Source organism: Ambystoma mexicanum, chromosome 2p, assembly GCF_040938575.1.
Source record: "Ambystoma mexicanum isolate Mex_15411 chromosome 2p, UKY_AmexF1_1, whole genome shotgun sequence".
Classification (NCBI taxonomy): Eukaryota; Metazoa; Chordata; class Amphibia; order Caudata; family Ambystomatidae; genus Ambystoma; species Ambystoma mexicanum.
This window is the reverse complement of record NC_090923.1, coordinates 1,371,859,991-1,371,881,034: the sequence shown is the minus strand read 5'-3', so window position 1 is coordinate 1,371,881,034 and position 21,044 is coordinate 1,371,859,991. Positions and strand designations below refer to the sequence as shown.

The 21,044-nt window shown below is 51.0% G+C and overlaps 1 protein-coding gene across 4 annotated transcripts in view; it reads right to left on the bottom strand.

Moving 5' to 3' along the window:
• The window catches only part of MAP2K3 (mitogen-activated protein kinase kinase 3), a 371,386-nt gene that overhangs the window by 128,716 nt on the left and 221,626 nt on the right, over positions 1–21,044 (bottom strand). For 3 of the 4 annotated variants that reach the window (XM_069645769.1, XM_069645767.1, XM_069645768.1), the window contains exon 2: positions 11,675–11,741. In XM_069645769.1, the coding sequence (XP_069501870.1) occupies positions 11,675–11,709 (35 nt within the window). In that variant the 5' untranslated portion in view covers positions 11,710–11,741. Of the gene's footprint in view, positions 1–11,674; positions 11,742–19,414; positions 19,448–21,044 lie in introns of all 4 variants that reach the window. The other variant, XM_069645766.1, reaches the window with a different exon arrangement.

Below are 21,044 nucleotides of genomic sequence, written 5' to 3'. Positions count from 1 at the left end.
TGACGGGGACGCTGACAAGTCCAGAAGGTCCGGGAACCATATCTGCCGCGGCCACGCAGGTGCGACGAGGATCATCCTGCACCGTGACCTCTTGAGCTGGTTGATGAGCCGGATCAGCAATGGCAATGGAGGGAACGCGTATAGAAACAGGCCCTCCCAGGGGAACAAGAAAGCATCGCCCAATCTCCTCGGCTGGGGAAACCTGCTAGCGAACCTCCGGCACTTGGAGTTCGTCGCCGTCGCGAACAGATCGATCTGGGGTGTGCCCCACCGACGGAAGAGGCGGTCCACTAGATCCTGTCGTAGTTCCCACTCGTGGCACGAGTGCAGCTCCCTACTGAGTGAGTCGGCGATGGTGTTTTTTATCCCTGCCAGATGAAACGGCACCAGAAACATCCCTTGCGCGACGGCCCAATGCCACAGATCCTGCGCCTCCATGGACAGGGCTGGGGACCTGGTTCCGCCCTGTTTCCTGATTTAGAACATGGTGGTGGTGTTGTCGGTGAAGATCCTCACCACCTTGCCCTTGAGGGACGGAAGAAAGGACCTGAGGGCCCAAAACACTGCACGGAGCTCCAGGACGTTGATATGGAGGGACTTCTGCGTCGGGAGCCAAAGGCCTCTCGCGTGCAGATTTTCGGTGTGCGCTCCCCACCCTTCCAGGGAGGCATCCGTGGTCACTGTCTCCTGGTGGCCGGGGGTCTGGAAGTCCATGCCCGCCGTCAGATGTGCGCGGGTGCCCCACCACCGGATCGCTCGTCGGAAACTCTCGTCGAGTGTGATCCTCTCCTCGAAGCTGCCCGTCGTCTGGATCCAGCGCGCGTCCGGGAACTCCTGCAATGGGCGCATCCGGAGCCTGCACAGGCGGATGAGGTAAATGCAAGAAGACATCATTCCGAGGAGGGACTTGATGGACCTCACTCTGGCCGCGTTCGCAACCAGCATCCGCTGCACCTTGCCAAAGATGGCCCTCGTCCTTTCCTCCGACGGAGAGGCCAGAAGCGACACTGTGTCAAGCTTCGCTCCCAGAAACAGTGCGTCTTGCGCGGGCACCAGGTGGGACTTGGCGTAGTTTATGGAGAATCCCAGGTCCGTGAGAAGTTGGACGGTCCTTGCCGTGTGCTCCACGGCGAGCTCCTTCATCTTCGCTCGGATGAGCCAGTCGTCCAGGTAGGGGTAGACGTGGATCCCCTCTCGGCGCAGCTGCGCCGCCACCGGTGCGAGGCACTTGGTGAACACCCTGGGTGCCGACCTCAGCCCGAAGGGAAGGGCTCTGAACTGGTAGTGACGCCTTTGGACCACGAACCTGAGAAACTTTCGGTGTCCCTTTAGGATGGGAATATGGAAGTAGGCATCCTCCAAATCCAACGACGACAGGAAATCGCCCTCCTCCAGCTGACCCAGGACGTGTTGGAGGGTGACCATCCGGAACTTCTGTGCCTTGATGAATTTGCTCAGCCGTCGTAGGTCCAGGATGGGACGCCATCCTCCCGTCTTCTTCTTCACGAGGAAGTATCTTGAGTAAACTCCGGAGCCCCGAAGCCTCTTTGGGACGAGCTCGATGGCGCCCTTCTTGAGCATCGCCTTTACCTCCAAGAGAAGTTGAGGGACGTGATGTTCTTTCCTGGCCACAGGGGGGACGCGCGGGCACCTCTTTAGAAACTCGAGCGCGTGACCCTGAGCTAGGGCGTCCAGCACCCAACGGTCGGTGGAGATGGACTCCCACACGCTGACGAAGCTCGCCAGCCGGCCTCCCACCGGGGTGCTTCGGTGGGGGCCCGACCCCACGGCCGGTTCAGTCCTGCTTCGACGAGGCTTTGCCGCCTTGTCCTCCTTGGCGACGACGGCGGGGTCCGCCCGACTTGCCTCGTCCCCTGTAAGCTTCCTGCGACGACGAACGGGCCGCTTGACGGTAGGTGGAAAATCCACCGCCGGAACCTTTGGAGGCACCCTGTTTGCCTCCGACGCTCCGAAAGGGCGGCCGCCGTTGCTGGAGAACCCCAAGAGCCCGGGCCGTCTCCGTGTCTGCCTTGATGGCTTGAAGGGAATCGTCCACTGTTTTCCCAAACAGGTTGTTTCCGTCGAACGGCATGTCCAAGACTCTGGTCTGTACGTCCTGACGGAAGTCAGTAGCCTTGAGCCATCCACGCCGCCTAAGGCACACGCCGTTGCCCAACTGGCGAAATCCAGTGTCAGCGATGTCCGTTGCAATCGTAATGGCGTGGTCCGACGCCACCTCTCCTTCCTGCAAGATCTCTAGGGCTTCCGCCCTCTTGTCGTCCGGTAGGAAGTCCAGCAGGGGGGCCAGTTTGTACCACAACTCCCTGTCGTAGCGGGCTACGATAGCCAAGGCGTTGGTCGCCTTAATCGTCGTCGCTGCAGACGAGATGACTCTGCGTCCCATCGTATCTAATTTCTTTCCCTCGCCGTCTGGCGGGGAGGTCGACGTAGAGGCCGCGCCCCCCCCGCTTTCTTCCTGGCCGCCGCGGAGACGACCGAGTCCGGGGTCGGCTGTGCCCGAAGGCACAAGGGGGCCGCGTCCGGGACCCGGTACTTCTTCTCGTACCGATCCCTTCTAGCCGGCGTCATGGATGGGTTCTTGAGGAGGGTGAGGCCCTCATCCCAAATATCGTCCAGTAGAGGTACAGAGAGGACCGTCTTCCTCTTGGCCTCGCGCCGTTGATAAAGGAAACCTTCCTCCTTCTTCTCTTCCGGGCAGAGCTGGAAAAGCTCAGATGCCCTGGCAATCATGAAGTGAAACGATCCAATCTCGTCGGGCGGGGAAACCCGGGTGGGAGGTGACGACGGCAGATCCTCGTCGTAAACCTCGTCGTACGTACCCGTCGCGGCCGTGTCAGTCCCCGTATCATCCCCACGAGGGCCTGGCTCCGGGTCCCCCGTCGGGAGCGGTTCCTCCGCTGGTGGTAACGGCAGTCTCGTCCTTATCTCCGAGCATAAGGACTGTATAGCCAACAAAATGGCCGTCGAGTTGTCTTGCGGCACTGGTTGAGGGGAGTCCGATGGGCGGTCAGGGGCCCCGTCAGCACCCTCGACGTTATCATCGTCTCCTACGTCGGGGTCCCTCCCGACGGGCTGGTCTTCTTCCACGCCAACGCCCTGGCTTAAGACTTTGATCAGCTCTTCCTCAGAGGTTGAGGCCGAATCCACGATGACCTCCTGCCCCCCCTTTTTCTTCTCCGTCGGAGGTTTCACGGGGGTCCTGTCGATGGGCATAAAAGAGGACTCCCTCCGCGGTGGCAGGGAGACTCTGAGCCCCGAGGTCGCCACCACTGGTGTAGCCTCCACATGCTGAGCCAGGGCCGCCGCGACTGTCTCGATAGAGGCCTTGGCCGGATGGATTAAGGCTTTCACCACCTTATGTGCGCTCACCACCTTCTCCTTGGGGGGGGGAGGGTCACTGCCTCACTCCCCCTCCGATGGGGCCTTCGAGCTCGACCGGGGTCTCTTCAGGAGCTTCGCCGGGTGCTCGGCCTTCCTCTTACCCGAGCCAGAGCGTTGGCTCATGGTTGATGGCGCCGGGGAGGATGCGCCCTGCCTGGCGCCCGTAGAGCCCGACCGTTCGGCGCTCCCGGTGCCAGCGGACTCGCGGTGCTTGGCCTTGTGTTGGACCCCCATCGCCAGGGCGTCCTCAAAGGTCTTAGAAGACCGCTCGGACTACTTCTTCTTCTCGCCTGACGGGCTCTTCCCTTCCAGCCAGTTGGCGAGACGTTGATGGCGGTCCTTCATGGTCCGCTCCGACATATTGCCGCAAAACGCACACGTGCGTCTTGTCCTCATGTAGGCAGTAAAGACAAAGGGAGTGTTCGTCCTCCTTAAAGACATTCTGAAGCTGGCATCCAGGGCAGACCCTGAACAGCTTTCCGGGCGTCGAGCTTCCGTTCTCCTGGGCCATGTCCGAGATGGGCCTGAGAAACTTCTGGAATCCTCCAAAAGCGTGGCTCGACGAAATCTTCACCCTTGAGGGGCGTAGACGAATCCGACACGGGTCCCCGTTGATCGGATGAAGAAACGGTGGAGCTTGAGGCTCCGTTGACTGAAAAATAGAAGTTTTTTGAGAAAAAACGTGAAAAAATAGCACTAACGCTCGACAGCAAAAGCACGAGGATCCCAACACTTGAACGTGCGGTAAAAATCTGAAGATGGCTGCCAGAGGCGGGGCTTAGGTAGAGGGCAGTCATTGGCTGTGGTCAGTATGACGCAGAGATCAGTGATTGGTTACTACTACGAAAGACAGATCAGAAACGAAACTGATACTGATTTTTTCTTTACCGAGGATTCCCAGCCTGACGACGGGGAATATTCATGAGCATGTGAATCCATGCCAGACCCATGCTGGAGAACTAGCGGAGACCATCAGGAAAATACAACGCTGTTTTCCAAAAGAAAGTGAATCCGGTGGAACCCAGAGAAAAAAAAGAAGATGGTATAACAATCCCCTGAAGCAGGGCAGAGTATAGAGGCAATGCCAATAAAAAAATCTGCCCAGGAAGAACTGCCAAGGGACACATCAAGGAGAACCAGGTGCCAATTGGAGCAGGCCTGAGAGCATCAGGAGAAGCAGTCCCAAAGCAGCCCTCACCACTACGAGTGGGGAAAAAAGCAAGTTACTCACTGGAGTGACTAACGTACTAGTAGTCCATAGTCCCCTTTCCTCCATCCTGTATGGGCATCCCTCACTAGGGACGGGAACAGAACCTTTTTCACCAGAAAAAAATTTCCTTTCCCTTTAAATTTAGTTGCACGCAGGGGCACGGCCCCAGGAGCATGCGCTCCCTTGACCCTGCCCACCGGCACCACACCTCAGTTTCCTTTAACGCATCGGTTGTATTAACCGCCGATGGATGCAGCAATTATTTTTGGAGGGGGTGGGGATGGTGGGACGTATCGAGGAAAGGAGACTATGGACTAGGAGTACAAGTTGTTGTCAAGTTTCGGCAAAGCGATTTCACAGCACAGCCGGGCCAAAGGCTGCGTTACCCTGCACAGTGGCATCCAGGCAGTAATGATTACAGAAGGCCGATGGGGTGGCCCATGTGGCCACCCTGCTAATTGCTTGCCAAGGTAGATGTCTCTAGTCAGCAACCGCTGTTGCCTTGGACCTGACAGAGCGAGCATGCATGTTTTTGGAAACTCATTACGCTGCACCTTATATGCTTCTTGAATGGCAGAGACCATCCATCTAGCTATTGAAGCCTTGGACTTGCGAAAATAATTGGTCCTATCCAGGTAGAATTTCAATGCTCTCCTGACGTCAAGACAGTGAAGCACTTTCTACGCCTTGTCTGCGGGATTAGGAAAGAAAGTGGGAAGCACAATCTCCTCATTGCGGTGGAATGCTGAGACCAACTTTGGGAGAAAAAGGATGAAATTGAAACACTACTTTTCGTTGATGGAATGCAGTGTATGGCTCTGTAGCCACAAGAGCCTGGATCTCGCTAATTCTGTGTGCCAAAGTAGGCCCACTAGGAGTGCTGTCTTTATTGTGACTAATTTGATATCTATGGCCGACATGGGCTCTAAAGGCCTATGCACAAGGACACCGAGAACCATATTGAGGTCCCAACTGGGTGCGGGCACCTGACAGGCGGGTACATCCTTGTCAGACCCACCAGATGCTTTTTCACCACTGGGTTGGAAGTAAAGAAAGAATTCCTATCAGAGTTTATGTAGGCGCCATTGGCTACCGTGTCTGGCATGTGTCTACCGACCTAGGTGCGCTGAGAATGATGACACCTGATCTAGAGTGCATGATAGGGGTTCCACTGCTGCCTCCCTGGCCCAGAAGCAGAATCTGGTCCATTTGCTTTTGTATTGCCTGCGTGTAGCATGCCTTCTGGCGCTTGGATAATTTCTAGATGGTCCTGTGACAGATTGAGGTGCTGCAGCGTGATCTGCGCAGGAACCAGGCTGCTAGGGCCAAGTTCTCCACGGAGGGGTGAACCACTGTGCCTTCCTGCACCAGGAGAGGTCCCATCCCGACTGGTAGGGGAACCAGAGGCTGATCCAACATGTGTAGGAGGTCCGAGTACCGTGGCCTGGTCGGCCACTGTGGCGCTATTAGGATCAGACGCAGTTGACTGGTTTCTCCGATTTTGCGAATGACCTTGTGAAGGAGGAGGGGTCTGAGGGAATGCTTAAGCCCACATTCTGTCCCACTGTATCTGCAGTGCATCCCCCATTGAACTTTGGCCCCGGCCCCCCCAAGATGCAAACTGAGGACATGTCCTGTTTGCGACAGAGCACAAATGGTCTGTGTAAGTGTGACCCCCACCTTTTGAAAATGTCCAGAAGGACCTTCTTGCTCAAATGCCACTCGTGGATGTCGGAACCCAGCCTGCTGAGTGTCTGCCTCTAGGTTCGTCTCCCCGGGGCGAGGGGCCTTTGAAATCCATATGTTTGGCATGATGGCCCACTCCCATATGCTGATGGCAAGCCTGCACATAGGGGAGACATGGTGCCCCATGTTTGTTGAGGTAGTACATGCAAGTGGTGTTGTCTGTCTGAATACAGACCAAACTGCCCTTGACCATAGGAAGGAAAGCCTTGACCGCTAGCCAGATGGCCATCTACAACCAGTTGATATGATTCGGCTGTTCCTCTTTGGACCAAATACCTTGCACCATGTGGCTGCCCAGAGTGGCTCCCCACCCTTGGAGTGAGGAATCTGTTGCAAGCGTATATTCCGACGTGGGCTGTCTGAACGGTCTGCCCTCCAGGAGGTTGGTTTCCTGCCTCCACCACCAGAGATCCTAGCAGAGGTGTGCCAGTAAGTTAACTGCTGCGGTTTGAGCCCCGGTTTCTTGGCTGCATGAGGCTGAAAAAAGCTGCTGCAGCCTCCTCATTTTGAGTGTGGTGTGAGGAACCGCCAGGAGGCACTCAGCCATAATCCAGAACAGGTGCGGATATAACCATGCTGTAGTTAACGCTCTGCTGAGTAACTATCCTGCTGCCGCTTTGATTGCCGCTACTTTTTCCCTTGTGGGGAATATCCTCTGTCTCCTCGTGTCCCACACGAGTCCTAAGAACACTAGGGTTTGTGTAGGCTTCTGGAGGTTGATCGAGAAGCCCAGGTCATATAGTGTGCTCATTAGTTTGCAGGTTGTGCCGCTGACCTGCTCTAGTGACTGCGCTTTGACCAGCCAGTCGTGAGGGAATGGCTATACATGGTGGCTGTCTGCCCTGAACAGCACAACCACCGCATTCATGAGCCTCGTGAAGACCCTTCATGCAGAGTTGAGGCCAAACGGTAGCACCTTGTATTAAAATGCAGTCCCATGAACCGAAATCTGAGGAACGAACGATGCTGCTGCCAAATCGGGACGTGTAAGTAAGCGTCCTTCAGATCCAGGGAGCACGCCCAGTCTCCTCCACACAGCAACTCCGCTATCAGAGCTGGTGTAACCATTTGTAAACTTCTGCAAGGGCAGGTACATATTTAAGGAACGATCTAGGACCACTCACAGGCTTGCCTGGTTCTTCTTTTGAATAGCGAAGATGCAAGAATAAAATCCCAACCCTTGTTGTGGGATTGTTACCTACTCCACTGCCTTGCTCGCGATAAGTGAGCATATCTCTGCTAGGAGTGATGGTGTCCCATTTTGGGAGACAGGGGGAGAACAGGGAGGTGGGGGATGGAATGGGATGACAGAAACCCTAAGAGACTACTAATAGCACCCACGGGTCTGCAAACAAAGTCCGCCAGGATGGATGGTGGAGGGCTAACCTGCCTCCCAGTGGGGTGCTGTAGATCTGAAACAACCCGTCATTGTTTCTTTGGCTCAGAGGCTGGGTCTTGGGAGGGGGACTGGAAGAACTCTTTATGGGATGATTTATGTTGTTTCCACTGATGCGGACTGGGAGATCGGTCTGGTTGCCAGGTTCTGCGGTCCTGGAAACCCCAGAAGTCGCCAAACATTTGATCCCTATCTGTTCGAGCCTTCCCCTGCCCAAAGCTTTTGGCTGCTGGCTTCGTAAGAATGGGCACTGATTTGGCAGTCTGGGGGCTGCTTTTCTTTTCGTCCAGCTCCTTGTCTGTGGCGGAGTGAAACAAGTCACCCCTTCAAATGGTAGATCAAGAATTCTTTCCTGGACATCGGGATTGTATCTGGTGGCTCTAAACCAGACCGTCCTTCTCATGCCTGTTGCAACACACATGGCTCCACTTGCTGTATCGTTGTGTGCAACTGTGGCTTCCATTGGGTCTTGTGCCACTATCCTGACCACCGCAAAAAGCCGGCCTTAAATGAGGCTTGCTTGCGGGATGGCTGGTCTGGGAGGAAGTCAGCAATTTCCCTACATAGCCTTTGATTTACTGGGGAAAAAACGGCATTAGCATTGCCCTGTCTGAGGTGAAGTCAGGCGTTAGCGTAGACCTTTTTGCCGTAGGCCTCCAAGACCTTCTCCTCCTTGCCCAACTGGACGGATGTGGATGTGTTGTTGGAGGATGCCCGGGGTTTGGCATACATGGACGCCACCGCTATGGCCGATGTTATAGGCTGGGGGTGCAGGGACATGAGTAGAGAGTTGCCCTCCACTTTCCTATAGTTAGCATCAAGCTTTTTTGTTGACTGGTTGTGTGGCTTGGTCCATCCCTTTCTAGCAAGGGTCTCCGTGTCCTTTTGCAGAGGTTTACCAGATCTAGCATCTGCGCGGATGTTAAAGGACCTCCGCCAAGACCCCAGAATCTGGCTGCTCCTTCTGGGGGCTGGGGAATGCCCAGGTACCCAGCCAGGCCGGCGATCCTGTCGTGAAATGCTCTCACTGAGGATGGCGTGTCTAGTTCCTCTTCGTCTGTGTCCTGTTGATCTCCTGCCTCTAGAGGGTCTGCTGGCAGTGTGCTACCGGAGAGGACTGGCAACTGGAGGCAGAGGCAATGCAGTGCCAACTAGCGTGGTCTGTGTCAGAGTTGGTTGAGGGAGAGTTCTGCTTCCACTTGGAGCGTGCAGCTGTACTGGTGCTGGCTCCAAAGGGTTGTGGGGGCATGGGAGCGATCATGTCCTGGATGATACCTTTAAGAATGCTTTCCATTTGTGGGGCCTGCATGAGTGTCAGGAACGTATCAAAAAAGCGCTCCTGACAGGCTGGTTGAGCGAATTCCTGCACCGGCACCTGTGTAGGCAGAGTCATGTATACTTATTGTCTGCCCCCGCTGTGCCTGTCGTATATGTAAGTTGCTGTGTAACACATTTGCCCCGCTGTGGTTGGATATGTGGTGCACTATGTGATCTGTGGCATTGATACTCGAGACCATTCCGCCCTGGCAGTGGTTTCCCGCCTTTGGGATTTGCTGAATTGGCACGCATCTAGTCTGGGTGCCATTTTGTCCATATGGGCCGCCATTTTGTCTGTCCCTGCTCCACGTGCTTCTGTTGATGTACTGGGCCTGGGTTCGGCCTGTTTGCTTGGACGCGTAGGCTTGGCCCCTCCCTGCACCTCAGGTGCAGGCCTGGTAAGCTGTTGGCCCTCGGAGATGAGGCCGGAAGTGCTGTCTGCGCTGTGTATAGGTGCCCCCTCAGGCCTAGGCCTGGTAATAGTGCAGTGCCCCTCGGGACGTGTCCCAGGGGTTTAAGCCGCTTGTCCCCTTGGTGAAGGGAGCAGGAGGATCTTTAGACCCCCTCAGCCTTTAGCTACCCGAGCCTCGGTACCCTTCTCACCTGCAACAGAGCCCGATTGGCCCCTCCCGCTGGCAGGCTTCTCTGGGAAGGAGTCACCCTTGCGGTGTGCTTTAGAAAATAATATACTTGCCTTCTTGATTTTCCTTCTCAAGTACTCCTTTATGTAGTCTGGTGGAGACACTGCAAACAGCTCCCTCCACCGCGCCAACCGATTTTTTAGGGACCCTGGAGTAAGCGCTTTGCACGCCCAGCAGCCGTCCCATCCTTGGTCCTCGCCAAAGCACCGGAGGTAGAGGGCATGCAGGTCTGATGTGGGAAACGAACCATCGCAAGACGAGCACCTGCTGAAGCCTGCTGCGGCCGACATGCGACGGGGACGGCCAGTTCATCAGTGGACGGTGTCCGAAGTAAGACAAAAAAAGTTATGAAAGTAGCGAAAAACGCATGTGTCGTAGGGACTCAACCACGAGCGCTGGTGTGGACTGAGGTGTGGCGCCGGTGAGCGGGGTCAAGGGAGTGCATGCTTCAGGGGCTGCACTCCTGCATGCAACTAAATTTAAAGGGAAAGACTTTTTTCCTGGTGAAAAAGGTTCCGTTCCCGTCCCTAGCGAGACGGCCATACAGGATGGAGGAAAGGGGGCGAGACGTAGGAATAGGCCAAGGTATCAGAGGCTAAGACAAAGAGCCAGAGACTGAACCCAAGATTTGCCGGGAGAAGGGTGTTGTGGCTCTTAACCTTCGAAGGCATACCTCAGATGTGGCAAGGACCGAGGCTAGGTCCCTGGGGCTGTACCCACAGTCGCTGAAATGGGGGTATGCTGCTTGCCAGTGGGAAGGGCATCATATCCCTTACCAGTGAACTGAAGCACTGTAATCCCCAATCAGGAAGAAGTATGTCAGGCACTATCCCCCCCCCTGGCTGAATTACAAAGCAAGCTGGACGATATACCGCTGTGAGGAAGTGTAGCAAAGAAGCGGCAAGGCACTATATCCCAGTCACTGGGGGTCATTCCGAGTTGGGCGGTAGCCATGATGCTTTTAGCACCATGGCTGCCTCCCAAACCGGGTCCGGGTCTGGTTCAATTGGGACTTACCGGGTCATTCCGATCCTGGAGGACCCGGTAAGTCCCCATTCAACCAACCATTCCCCATTCCCATTTGAACCCCGGTAGGGCTCAATGGGAATGGGGAAGGTGCTAATAACGGGCCTGCAAATAGCAGGCCCGTTATTAGCGCCCTGGTCCCTTAGCGGGACCCGTAAAGGGAGTGTGGTCAGACCACACGTCCTTTACGATTCCCGCTAAGGCACCTCGGAATTGGGTGGTAAGGGATTACCAGCACCGGTCTCCTTGCCAGTGCCCGGTATCCCTTACGGCCCAACTCGGAATGAGGCCCATTGTAACAGGAGCAAAGCAGTGGTTGGTCGGTATATCTCTCTGACACTGCGTGCTGGAATATGTAAAGGGAACCCACAGAAAGCCATTATAACCCAAAGAAAGAGCACCCAATCACTACGATTACTCTCAGGGAGGAACTTTTAGATGTGTTTCAGATAAACCGCTAGGCCCTACAAGCGTTAGAAACAGACCTTGGTATTCGAACGAAAACCGTTTCAACCTTCATTGTCTGTGTCAACTGGTTTTGGTAACCTATCACAATGGGAAAAGCCATGTTGTACCCTAAGGAGAGGTTGCGGTGGACATATTTAGAAATTAAACAATGGTATCAAGAGCAATGTTTTTAAGAAAGATGCGTACACACACAACCAGATTCAATGTGTCTGTTGTGCCAGCCAGTAGAGCAAAACGCCATGGACATTTACCATCTACGAACTCCTTTGGTTCAATTTCTTACCCTGCTCTGGTTCCCCAAAACAGCACACGGGCCAGCAGTCTTGCTACATTCTTCACTAAAAATCCACTTCACCAAACAAACAAACGTTACCTCTTATAATCCCATTTCAAGATACGCCGCATCCCTTCAAGCATTTAGCTACGAATGTTTCGGTGACAGACACAAATTCTACACATCAAACTTACGTGGTGTGTGCAACTTGTGGTTTTTCCGGGACCATGGTGATTTTCAAATCTGGCTTCCTCCTTTTCCCTGAGAAGAAAAAACATATCGTTTTAAACACTGCACAAGCAAAGTGCCGTCTAGCAACGCATCCCTGGCCCCATTAAAGGTATTTGTGTATTAGCTTATAGCACAAACGGCTTTGGCTCTCATTTGCTGGAAAGTTAGAAACATTGTAAGTACCTACTTTCGAGGGTTACCTGATCTATTTTGCCTTTCGAGCGAGTTATTTTTTGTTTTGCTTCACATAGATGACAATTTTAATTGTAAAACGTATATGCCCCCACTGGCAATACAATACACGTTACTTTCATCCAGAACACAACCACTGTGTTTAACAATTTTCTAAGCAAATAGGTCTGGCTCTGTGGATATAGTGATAAGCTTCTGTACATTGAACTATAATGCAGTTATTTTTAAAGAACCTTATTAAAAGGGGCTACATCGAAAATTAGAATGCAATATCCAATCACACATAATCAAACAATGGTACATTGTCTTTACGATAGTGGTGCCCGCCGCCACCTAGTGCTTTGGTTCCTACCTATATGCCATTTTCCTGCAGTGTGTGCTATGAGTTCACAAGCGAGGGACCAGGGCAGAGAGGGCTCTCCTACCAATCCAAGACCCCCATTCGGATCCAGGAAATACGGCCCGTGTTCAGAAAACAAAAACCAGTGTAATTCAGAGGGGGGCGCTCACAGGTCCGCGAGATGAGTGTTGTCATAAACGAGTGTCAATTGACAGTGAGGGACAATAATGCAATCGTAGCTCCTGGGGTGCACCACAACAGTGTGAGATTAAGGTCAGTCAGGGCAACATGAGACCATTCCACAGTAGCGGTCAGTGGCAGCAGACCCCAATGGTGTGGTCATGGAGAAGGTGGCCTGCCTGAAGGGAAGCGTGGCCTGCCTCCAAGAGGAGGGATGGCCATTACATTATCTATGTGTCGGAGAGTTGGCAAACTCGCATACGGAAATTGTAGTCTTCCCAGGTCCAAACTGATCAAAAAGCCCATTCCTGACTCATGTGCTGCTGCCACACATTTGAAAAGGTCAGTTCAATCCCTGCTAGAGTTTAAAAGGAGAGCTAGGCAGAGGGGGAAATGAGGACGTTTGGAGACTGTTGCAGAGCACAGAGAGAGGCTAGTAGAGAAAAAGGTGGAGGCCAGAGGAAGGAAGAAGAGGCCGAAACTAGGAGGCGTTGGTGATGGGGCAGGGAGGTGCGGAGGGGGGAATCGGCACAGAAGTGCAGGTGGAACATACAGAAAGAGGGATGTCAGATGATGTCCCCTGCTCGACTGGTTGTGTTTGAGAAGAGGTGAACATGGGGGCCAGGAGCAAAAGGCAAAAGCGTTGGGATGCTAGGCCTGGTGGAGATGGGGAGAGGATCCTCTTGTCAGCTCCCCAAGACCAAAGTCGGGGTGCTGAGGGACTCATTGCTTCAGCACTGGGCTGTAAAATGCAGGAGATGATCACAGATACCTTGCCGGAGCAGCGGTCATCCGCACCAAAATGCACATGAACAGAGCACGCCAAATTTAAAAATGGCAGATCAGCCTGATATAGGCCCGTTCCGCACTGCACGGAGCATCTGCACAAGTAAGCCCGAAACACCACTGTTAAACTGAGACCCGGCCAATCCTTGGGTGGGGAACCGAAACATTGGCATGTGTAAACCCTAGGGACAAGCACAAGCCTGGGGGAGGGGATAGAAGGCTAGATAATCCAGGCAGGCAAAATTCAATATGTGGGGAAACGGGAGGATCAGAACAGAGCAAAAATGAAGAAGAGGCTAGAGGTGAAGAGAAGGCTAGAGAGGAGTGGTTGCTTGGAGGACGAATATCAGGAGACTGAGATGCAGGAGCAAGAACTGGTGTCTGGATCGGGTAGATCGGAAGATTGGAGAACGGAAAAGGGTGGGATGGAAGAAGTGGAGTACTTGAAATAGTTGGAGGAGAGATGTACATTAAAGAAAGGAGACCAATATTAGAGGAAAGTACTTTAGAAAATTTGTGACGATTAATCTTGATCATAGAACAGAGTTCTGAACAGGAGAGGAGGAAAATGAGAGGGATTTAGAAAGAAGTACAAGGGAAAGAAGATGTCAGTGGGGGCCTCTTTCTTTTAGTTTTAAAAAAATAATCCCTCACACCCCACCCAGACATTGTATTTTATTTCAATACAATTTCTGTGAGAAGGGGCAATCTCGGCTGGCCTTTTTTGTCTTGCTTATTCTTCATGACAAAGGAGAGGAGCAGGAAGGAGGTGCAAGGCTGAGAGAGCGGAGGAGGAACAAAGGAGAGGGAATGGACAAGAAGAGAACGAATGCCGATGAAATAGAGGTGAGGGGAAGGAAGGAGTGGGGCCAGGATGAGAAAGTAGTGGAGGTCGGCAAAGAAGAGGAAGTAAAGTAGGAATTATAAAGGAGCAGGAGACAGAACATCTAAAGCGAGCGGAAGGCAAAGAGGTCATGGAGAGACCACTAAAGGCAGAGAAGAGTCACTCATATCAGATTGTATACCCCAACATCAAAATGCATTGACAAGCTTCAAGAGCCGTCCATCTACCTATACCAACAGGAGTAGAGCTGTTGCAACATTGGATATATTGACATGTTGAACAGCTGGAATAGGAAACTTGACACGGTTACTGACAGCACGGCCCTGCATGCTCGCACCAGAAAAAAAATACAGCCTGCTAGAGAAAAAGGCCCAAGACACGCTTGCAAGGATAACAAGTATTTATTTCTACAAAAATAGGAATGCATCAGCAAAGAACTCTGCTGCGGCCGAACGTTCTTAGGTCCATTGGCATGTGTGGTACATTATAAGCACAAACAGCGTCACTAGTGACGTACATCATAGATATCGTTCAATTCTACAATATGGATTGGAGGAGGCCTATAGATGTAGGGCATGCTCCATATGGGATGCCAGGCCATTGGTCCATCTTCATTCACGAGGGTGCTGCTGGGCGGACACGGAGACAGACAGACACACACACACCTCTTGCTTCCAGACAGATCAGCAACCCCCAAGGTGCACCACCTCAGTTTTAGGCTATAATTCTGATGCCACCCTGCACCTCGCTACACACATCACATGGCCCATTCCAGAAGGCGCGATAACCTTGACTTCTGGTCTTAATGATATAGTGAGGGGTGTAAACGTTTTATGGTCGGTGGTCTAGGTTTGGTTGGTGCTGTGGCATGCAGAGGTCTTGGGATGAAAGCATGGCAAAGCGCTGTATTTCTCATGTGGGGATCGTTGGGTGCAGGGGGGCCTTGCTATATGTTCCGTGGGATGGTACTGCCAGAGGTGCTCTGCTCCCTTCTCTTGACCTTGCATGGTGCATTCTTCCCAGGCGCGAGGGCCTGTAACTTTCTGAACAATGGAGGAGGTTGTGAAGAGATCTGGCCAGGATAGGGGTGGTGTTCGCGCTAATGCAAGGGGCCCAATACGAACACACAAAATGCTGTTCGCCGCGCATGGGCCTAACGTCTAAAATGGCTGCCGTTTACCAAGATGACGCTCACACCCTGCATCTACCGTATAGCTTATAATGTATGCACTAAGGAGATCATACGCCCCCCCACCCCCTTTATGTGCATCCCCCTGCACACTGGATATGCTCTATTAGCATCTAGTTCTTGCTCATTATCGCCTAGGGGGGTGGGAAGACCCTCTCTCCTTCCCAACATTACTGGTCCACATTTAACTATGACGGGTCTGGACAAGCAAGAAATACTGGAAGGCTCTGACCCTCCGAAGAAGCAGAGGATGCCCAACCCTATTGGTCTACTCTACCCAGCGGCATCACAGTGCCGCTACCCAATCAGATTGGCACATGCTCCAATTATTCAATCGCAAACAAAAAGGTGTGGCAAACAGCTACAGCCTCATAAAGCTAACAAGATAAACGCACACCCACATTTACACTTTTTTCCAAAACTCGTTATTCAGTAAGATACAACATCCTTGTGTATTAAATCAAGTTCAGTGCACCATGCAATGGAACAAACAGGACCTCCGCCCGCAGCAATCGGACATGAATCACAGAAGCGCTGTGGCAGTGAAAAAAACTGGACTAGTTGAAATATGTACCGTTTCATTGCACCTAGAACCATTTTCCGCTTGCATAAAAACTGCATTGCATCGATGCAAGGTTTCTGTAAGAAGCAGCCAGAAGTCAATAGATGTAGGCAGGGGCAGGAGTACTGGAGATGAGCAACAAGGGAAACACCAAATAGGGGGTGTTGCTATATTTGTACCAGTAGGAGATTAAGACATTGGCAACAGTGATTCTGCCAGGAAAGAAACATAAATTTAGCATTTTCCTTTAAAATTACAAATAGGAGAAACGAATGCTGATAGAACTGCCACTGGCAACAGTGATTCTGCCAGGAAAGAAACAAATGTAGCATTTTCTTTTAAAATTACAAATAGGAGAAACGAATGCTGATAGAACTGCTGTACGGAGGGACAAGAATTTTCATTAGTAGAGAAACAGAAGCCATGGGAGCTCATGTTGCTCCAAAACGTAATTTGACGGTGGGACCTGGTACGTTTGCACTCAGCCCCAGCCAGGACCCCGCCACCACATTTTCTTCATTTGAATGTGTGTATGCCGCCTTTTCCCCTGCACATGAAACTCTGCCGTGCAAATGCGTAAACACTGCCTGCCAAACCTGCAGCATTTACTTTTAATTGTGAACGCTGCTTACCATGCTCGCATAGCAGGCAGCGTGTACAATTACAATTAAAAGCTGACCGACATGCTTGCATGTCAAGCAGTGTTTAATTTCACTTGTGAACACTGCTCATCATGCGCACAACAATCAAGGGAAAAAGCACATGGAACCAGCCCAAGTCTTCACCAAACACGGAAGGTCTTCTTTAACAATTATGCAGATGAAACCCAGTTGTTCCTGGAGCTCTCTGGCGACTACACCTTAGATGCAGTAAAACGTGAAGACACCTATGACCTGATTGAATCTTGGATGAGAGAAAACTGGATGTGCCTCAAAAGAGGAAAAATAGAGCTCCTAATCTTTGGATCATCTGAGGCAAGAGCTAAACCAAAACCCAATTATCAATCCTTCGACATCCAGTATTGTAACATCTCGGTACTAGGCGAGATAAAAAAACACTCTGTATTCATCTGTAACTCCTCCCTGAGTGCAGAAGCCTATACCAAAAGGTTGCAAAAAATGGTGTCCAGTCATAATATCGAATACAAAATTTCGAATGTCAAAAAAGTCGAATCAAAAATGTCGAAAAAAAAAATGTCGAATTATTTTTTTTTTCGATATTTTTTTTTGGGCTCTAGTTTATATATAAAAAATAGGTAAAAACAAAAAAAAAAGAAAAAACGGGGGTTGGGGGGGAACCCCCCATTTCGAAAAAAAAACGTCATAAAAAATAAATTCGACATTATTTTTTTCGACATTTTTTTTTCGACTTTTTGACTTTCGAAATTTTTGATTTCGAAATTATGTCTATAAACCACAAAAAATAGCACCTACTACCGAAACTCTTAAAAAACATTGGTCCCTTCCTCACCGAAAGCAACTGCTCTTCTGTAGCACGATCTGTTATACTTTCCAAGATGGACTACTGCAATGTGCTCCTCGCTGGAGCTGACAGAGGTTGCAGAGACTACAAAATTATGCTGTACATATCATAAAAAATGTCCCAAGAAGAAATCATATTTCTTCCCACAGAAAGGCAATACACTGGCTCCCTGTGAAAGCTCGGATACAGTTCAAGGTAGCCACCTTGGTACACAAATGTCTCTATGGAAAAACCCCAGTTTACTTGAAATCTTTAGGGACACACTACGAACCAACTAGATCACTGCGCTCATCTAATCTGATGCAGGTTGCTTGCCCAAACTTTAAGCGGACCAAAGGCCTGGGCAAATCTTCTGCCGTAATTTCAGCAAAACTCTGGAATAATCTTCCAGTCTCTGTACAACTTGAAAGCAAATCCAGGAGAACCCTCAAGACTCTCCTCTTTGAGTGATCCCTGACTATCCGATGCTTGATACAATCCTCCTGTCCCGTGTTATTGTTGTCCATTATGTACTTGTGCGCCCTGATACCTGCGGGCTCCGGCGCATTATAAATCTATAAGTAAATTTAAAAAATAAAGCAGAGAGAATAATTGCAATTCACAACACTGAAGCCTACCAGAGAGTGGGAGTTTCACTGCATATAAGGCTGTGTTACGTGGAAATGAAATAAAAGAGCCAATGCTACTCTTGTCTGCAAGCACTGAAGTTTTAACGAGAGGACATTTATTGTCTAGGTCAATGCCTGCTTTGGGGAGGACGAACATGTCGGCGACTACAAGCGGGATTAGGAATTCAAAAAGAAAAGACCAACTGAGAGGCGAACGAAGCAGTGAAAGAAACGTTGGAGATGCAACAGGAGTTTTGTAAATGTGCTTTGTTGAAAAAGGATTTTTTGAGAAAAGGGAAGGTGGTCCAGAGAAGTGGGTCTGTTGAAGGCACGTATGCATGTAGCAGAGATCTAAGAAGATGAGCAAGCTGCTTCATCAAGGCAGGAAGGATGAGAGGGGCCCAAAGAATCCTCTTCACGCATCAGAGCATTTTCCATTGAAGTTCTCGGGAAGGAACAGGATACAATAATTTGATTGGGGATTGGTAGATAATTTCTGAGATGGATGTATTGAAACTTTTTATACAAACTGAAGTGAGACTTCTAAGTCTGAATATATATAGTGAACTATAAAAAGACGACTTAAAGGAAAAACCCAGTTAAATGTTCAGGAGATAACCCTGAATCCACTGAGACGTGCAACCCCAAAGCCGTGGCTAGGTCTGCCTCATTGTGCACTGCAATTAGAAAAACGATACCCATGTCAGACCTAAACAGTCCTATGCACACCATGGTCTTTAAAGGGAAACGTAGCAAGGCTTACCAACTGCAACCAAGAGCTGAGAACCTATCACTGTGACCGTTGCAAAACAATCAGACAGTACATTTAATTTTAGTTACAAAAAAGAAAAAAACCTGGGGGTTGGGGCGGGGAAGGACGCAGCAGCAGGCCCTTAAACTTCTATCAAAACTCACTAATTTCAACCTCAGCATAGGCTCAGAGAGGCACAGCTCCACCTCACTGATGAGGCCCAACAAGGCTGAAACACGTGTCTGGGGTTGCTGTTCGTACTTTTGTTCAGAAGATAGCATTTCGGTGCTGGACTGCCCATGTTGGCGGGACAAAGACTGATATGCAAATGGATATTTCCCTGCTGTGAAAGGTACAGTGAGCAAAAAGTGTGGCTGCGGACTCTTGAGTGGGTACCTTCCCCAAGAACAGGTCATTTAGCCATGTTCGTTCTCGCAGAGGGGCGCCTATGGACTAGTTTTTTTATAGGCATGGGCTATATCGAACTAATGAGAAGCACGAACGAGCATGAGAAGCAAAAGACAGGGCAAGATAAAGTGTGACCAAGTTCTAGTGCATAGAGTTCAATACATTTAAGTGATGGGGCAAGACAAAGGCAGCTGGCAGAGGCTTGAGCTACTACCCTTCTCTGAATGACACACCCCGTCCGCCTACACCCAGTGCTCACCTGCACCATGCCTCGTCAGACACACCCGACACTCACTGCAGCAGCACTTAAAATTCTATTAATTGTACTGAAGTCTAAAACCAGTATATCAAATGCCCTTACTTGGCTTACGCGACTGTGTGGATCCGCTGGGCTCTGCAGGCGTAGAGGAGAGAACAAAGAATATTTTACAATAAAAAATTTAAAAAAGTCCAATTCTATTTTGTCGACTCATGCTGCATGCTTTGCTATCCATTGGATGCCACCCAAGGATGCGCGCATTGCTGCGTAAGCACAGATGCATGCACCACTTCTTCGAACACTTGCATACATTGCTGCCAACCCGGACAGACGTCTGGACCGAAGCCCAGGCGCCATAGCCCTTCCACCTAAATAAGCAAGCATTTTCACCCACGGAAATATATGCCACTCGGAGATGCATGCCTAGCTGCCCTGTGGGAATGCGCGCAATTGCCACTCAGATACGTGCATACGTCTGCGACCGCTCATATGACGCCCCGGTGCTGTTGCCAACGGGTCCACTGGCAGTTAGTTGCCTTGGGATCTTTCATTTGTCATATGAGCCAGAAATAACCAGCTGTGCATGTCCTGTCCCTGGACACATACTTTGCCACTCAGGATACACTGCACTAGTCCCACAGTCAGTAATCGAAGACAAGTTCCAGGCACTTCCTCTTAAGTGTTTATGCTAGAGAGCCCCAGGGCAGTGAAGCGAGACCACTTTGATCTACGTCACAATATTGACATGCATAGCGTGTATCCGAGTGGTGATGAGCTCATAGGCATATGGTTACGTAGGCTTGAGCAATCTACAATCCCCCTGTAAAAGGCTTACAAAGGGGAGGCAGAGCAGCACAAATAAATAATCTATGTTGAATTCTTGACTCAAGTTTGCTGTGGCAGGCGTAGATGTGGTATAACGGAGCTCCAAGCATAGGCGCAGACCTTGAAAAGATGTGTGATGGGGAGCTTTAGGGGGGCGGGTGCTATCTTTGTGGGTGTCCAGTAGTGCGACATGGTCATAGACTTGACCCTATGAAGGGGTGGAGCTTCAAAACCTGGGTTAGGCAACCTACCAGGCCAGATCCAAACATACACCAGAGGCGGGGCGGGGTAGTTGTGAGGGCCACAGTCCCTGAACCATCTTATTGTACCAGTGAACTTGGTTCCACTGTCGGTTACACAGTACCTTGAAACCCCATGTCTCTTGCAGAACTACCAACTCCAGAATCCAGTTCTGCAATATCGGGGAGCGCAGCAAGCAAAAACACCAACTCTAAAGATGACTCTCGCTCCTCATGACCTCCATGATACCGCCAAGAACGCAGAATTTCCAAGACAGCAGCATGGACATGCGAGCAGCCAGAAAAAAAAAAACGCAGCAACAACCACCCCACGAACAACTCGGCGGAAAGGGGCGTGGCTAAACGTTTTTTTTTTTTTAAGGTTTGGGACATGGTGCCCCGGCCCCAAGAAGACTAAGCCTGGCCCTAGATGTGTGATCCAAGCAGGGACCAACAAGAAGAGGGGGGACCTGGTCAACCAGGAAGGCCCTGGTATGATGAGAGCTGTGTGTATAGGCGCGTTATAAATGCCATTTCATATCAGAAAGGATTGAAGAGTGTTCAGGTGAGATCAGTAGAACTGCTGGAGTGAGAGACCAGGTGCCTGACATGACACGGACCAAAGAGCTTAGGGTGTGTTAAAGAGTGTGGAATAAAGTGCAGGTGAG